The 4,731-nt window shown below is 33.4% G+C and overlaps 1 protein-coding gene across 1 annotated transcript; it reads right to left on the reverse strand.

The window, feature by feature from the left end:
* Positions 1–1,735: 1,735 nt before the first annotated feature.
* Positions 1,736–3,695, reverse strand: LOC110635654 (cyclin-D3-1). The gene is made up of 4 exons (XM_058135299.1): positions 2,954–3,695; positions 2,657–2,858; positions 2,411–2,541; positions 1,736–2,283 (listed from the first exon to the last, which is right to left on the reverse strand). Exons 1-4 carry the CDS (start codon positions 3,473–3,475, stop codon positions 2,014–2,016), a joined length of 1,125 nt encoding a protein of 374 aa, XP_057991282.1. The 5' UTR covers positions 3,476–3,695; the 3' UTR covers positions 1,736–2,013.
* Positions 3,696–4,731: the final 1,036 nt, after the last annotated feature.

Here is a 4,731-nt window from a genome sequence, read left to right on the forward strand (position 1 = left end):
TTGTTCTATTGTAGATTGGTTGGCATGCACTACTTGAATTCAATAGATTCCAAGAAAAATAATAGTACACGTGAAAAAAGTAAGAGAAAACCCATGTAAGAAAGAATGGAGAAAATTAAAGAAAGGAGTAAACAAAGCAAAAGAACTACCAAAAGGTTGAGCATGCTGAATTTAGAATCCGCTAAAATGGAGTATCATGAATATCTTGCAATTTAGGTAAGGATGACCAATAACATAAAAACTTTATAGTCTAGTGGGCATCCCAACATTCTTTTTTTTATAATTATGCTTTAACTTAGATTATGATGTTAATCCAAGTTAGTCTAATCCCATATTAACAGCCCTAAAGGAGAGAATCAACAAAAGGTTAATTATTGGTAAAGCTACAATGTATCCCATTTGTTTAGTTGAGGTAAAAGCACTAATGGGTATTCTTTCTATTGTCGTTTGGTAGTGCTTAAATTTGACTAGTAATTAAGGTAAACTATAATTAAGAGCGCGTGTGTTACAAATAGGGACAATCAAGACTACTAAAGCACCATGAGATATTGAGATTAATTAGCAAAAATTAGAGTAACAAACCTTTTGTAAGGTGATACTATTTATTGCCACTTCTTTTGATTTCTACATTCAATTGTTGATCTTCATAACTTGATTAACTTCTAACATCTCCTATATGGGAAATTGGAAATGTGATCAATAGGGCAATAAGTCAATGTTCTCAACAAACGTGGCTATGTTTAGTAAGTTATAATGCAATGCCAAATTTTTATTGAATTTTAATAAAAAATTTGATTACAATAGCGTAAGCTTGTCTACTAAAGTTTAATTTGACTAATTTTTTATTTTTAACTTGATTTTAAAATATTAAAGGAGAGAAGATTTAGATTTCAAATCTCTTCATTTGTTAAGAGAACCTCCTCATATAAGCTAATATCAATATTATAGCTCAGAAAAGAAAACTAATTTGGTACATGATTATTAATATGATTACAATAAAAACAAAAATAATAATATAATTTTTAAATGACTTAATTTATTATGAATTTAAAGTATAAAAATGAGTTCTATTTATATTTATATTTAAATCTCATCGTTCATGTTATATCAATAAATCAAATTTTAGCAAAAATTTTTCATTCATTAAATTATTGACTCAAATCCTTTTGCCTTGAAAATTCATAATAATTCAGTACACATTCATATTTCTTTCATCCAAAGTAGTAACTAGCAAGTAGTGGCAGCCTCTGCAGAACGTGCTATACTTCAGTCCTTCACACTCCTTTTCAGGCGAGTGGAGAAAGATGAGGGTCCATAGCCTATATAAGCAATCACCAACAGGCTAACAGTACTTGGAGCCAAAAGGCAGTGGAGAAAATCTAAGAGCAATAGATGGTGTTTTTTAGGTTGGGATTAGGTTACTAAGACAAAGGGAAAAATATATATATATATATATAGTACGGTCACTCTCAGCTACAAAGGGAAGGTTGGTCAAATCCTTGAGTTGAGTCTCTCCTCAACCAAACCCCACTGGCCGACAACCAGTTCCTCTCTTCACATGCAAACAAACCCAATTTTTTTAATCTTTAATTAATCATAATTCTTCAATAGTTAAGCACTAATCACTTGTTCACAGTTAATCACTGACTATCATTCTTTATCAGCTAATCACAATTATGAGCCAAACGTATCATTAAGAACAGAAATGCCAAAGTAAAGAGAATGAACAATAATATTTACAAATGAACAAAAATGGTTTTAATTTATTTTATGAATATGATACTAATATGTCCATATAAAAGTATTCTCTTAAAAGAGACTTGTACAGTTCCAAAGACATAAAATAAGAGGGAGATTGATGCACCACCAGATCAGCCATCATCTCATCCTTCCTCTTCTCTCAAAAATGACACCCATCTCCATGGCAGGATTCGAAAGAGAGAGAATTTAATTAAAGAGAGACATAAATAAACATAATAAAATAGATTTTTCTTCTTTCTTGTTTTTTTCAGATTAACGAGGGCTGCCAACGATGTCCACAAAAACCCATTGGTCTTGGGCTCTGCTTTTCTTAAAAAGTCGCTCTGGCGATGAAGAGACCGAAGACCCCAGAGCCCAAGAATCGTTTGAGCTGTCACAGCTAAAAACAGTAGCATCTATCACACCACTTGGACTGCGAGGGATTGGTTCATACTTTCGCTTGTGAGACTTGTAGACAACAGAAGCAATGGTTTTGGTCTTTGATAGCTTATGAATAAATTCATAACAATCAATCACCTTTTCCTGTTACAAATTAATGCAGTTGCTGATGAGCTCTTATTAAAAGTCAAGTAATAATGAGTGTATCATGTGAGATTCTATGTGGCTGTTTCATATTTTATAAATAAACAAACAATCGAGATTCAAGAACCTTGCAGATTTTAAGAACATCCAGAAGCTGATTCTGATAGACCATCGGATTTAGGGGCTCAACTTGGCCGATAACGTGCATCATTGTAGCAGTAGCCAATGCAGAAGGAAGATAGCTAGCGGATCTTGAATCTACAGAAACCATCAAATAAAACGTAAACCGAATGATCAGAAACTTCAAAGGCAAGATTCTAAATTATGGTTAAAGTAGTGTGATTTACAGAGACGTTGTGGATTATATTTTTACCTGAAACTACAGTAAGTAGTAGACGCTCACATCTCCCAAGGAACTGCCAATGAAGGTGGGTCTTTAATCCAAGCCTCCTAATGATGTGATCAAGAAATGAAAGTGGAGTCACTGGGTGCATCTTCCATTTAAGCGTAGAAAGCACCAAAAGCTCCATTCTTTGAATGGTTTTGGCCTCAAACACATACTTTGTGTCTTCCACCTGAAACACAACAAGAAGAAAAAAAGGCCCATATTGAATCAGCAAATGGGAACAGGAAAATGACAATGAATGTCTAAGGTTTTCATTGGACATACTTGGAGGTCTAAGAGAAGAGGCACTTGGGTCTCTTCTACTTTTGCAGCCAAAGAAAGACAAGTCACCGCCACAAGTTGGATCATCCATGGCTTGTCTCTTTGATAATAAGAGCTGGAGAGGAATCTGTCAAGATAGTTGACAGCCAATATTGCAGTAAGGGTTGAAAACCCGTAATGGGCATTGACCTTAAGCATCCACTCCACAGCCTTTTGGCGAGCAATAGAGAGACAAGAATCTGTTTCGACATTGGAGACATTGACCTGGGATTGTTGCTCTTCTTCTTTGGAGAAGAGCGAGAGAAGCTCCCCATCTTCCCAGAACAAATCTTGTTCAAGCAATGATGAAAGTGGGAAAGAAGAAGGGTTCTTTCTTGTTCCATTCTTGTCGCAGATTACATGTAAACTCTCATTTTGACAGAGCTCTTCTGCTCCTTCCTCTTCCCACCTCTCTTCTTCACAGTAGAGAGCAGAGTCTAGCAAGAAAGAAGAGCTTTGTTGTTCATCATGGTGTTGGATAGCCATCTTCTTCTGAGGGAAGAAGAGGGTCTTGGTCCACTACTCATTATACAAAAGAAAAGCTCATTGTTCTTTCTCTTTCTCTGTGTATGTTTCAGTGTGGGGATGGTGCAGATAGAAAGTGGTGGTGGACTGGAGGCTAAGAGAGAAGAGGTTGAAAGCAGAGGAAGAAAGGAAAAGGAGAGAATTGATTTTTAACAGAGTGGGTTTCACGCTTGTCTCTTTTTGTTCATTTATGTTGATATTAAAAATAAAATAAGCAAAATATATAATTGTTGGGTGGGAAAAGTCATAAATTTGCCCTCTTGCTTTAGGAAGACCGAATTGAGTTTCTATACCTTTTTTTTTTCAGTTGAATTAAGCCACTAAACTTTATTAATTTTTTCTATAATTAAAATTTAAACCACATTAGTTTACACCATTATTTATGAATAAGCACTGTAACAGACGTTTAAAATTAGCAATAAAAATTTTACAGTAATATTAATTTTATTATCCATAGAATTAATATATAGTAACATGAATAATTATTATTAACATTTTTGTTGTACAAGAGTGAGGTCTTAGGACATCATACCAGACGAGTTGTCTTTATAGAATTGATATTTTCATTAAGATTAAAAGGAAATTTAATAAAGAAATTTTGATTTTTCAACAAAAGTGTTGTATGATAGGGTAAGAGTCAGCATCATTGAAAATGTTTCACAACAATAATTATAATTATTGTTGTCAAAATTTTTTTTTTAATAATTATAATTTATTATAAAATACCTACTAGCACAATTTTGTAGTAATAATATGCAGTAATTTATATATTATTACTATAAATGTATGATAAAATATTTTATATTTTTAGTAATAAAATTTTTTTATTAAATTATTTCATGTTGTTAAGTGAGAAAGGACATAGAGAAAAGGAATTAGAGGAATTTGTGAAAATAGCTCTTCCCCAATTTTCAAATTCCAAGTGAATTGCGAACATTGATTACATGATTCCAAGTGAACTACAGGAATTGATCGCATCTGTTTGAAATAGTTTCAATCATGGAGAGTAAAAATTGAAGAACAAACGTAAGATAATTAATCAATGCCCACTTCAAATTTAAGTGCAACTAATTTCTCCATTCTATCTATATTGGGGTTAGGGGTTAAGGGTCAAGAATTTTGTTGATGTTGAGTGAACAAGTGTTTAGAGAAAGGGCCAACGTGAGGGGTAACAAAGGAGAGAAGGGGGCATGCCATAGATGGTGGAGGAAGAGAAG

This window comes from Hevea brasiliensis, chromosome 14 (assembly GCF_030052815.1).
Source record: "Hevea brasiliensis isolate MT/VB/25A 57/8 chromosome 14, ASM3005281v1, whole genome shotgun sequence".
NCBI lineage: Eukaryota > Viridiplantae > Streptophyta > Magnoliopsida > Malpighiales > Euphorbiaceae > Hevea > Hevea brasiliensis.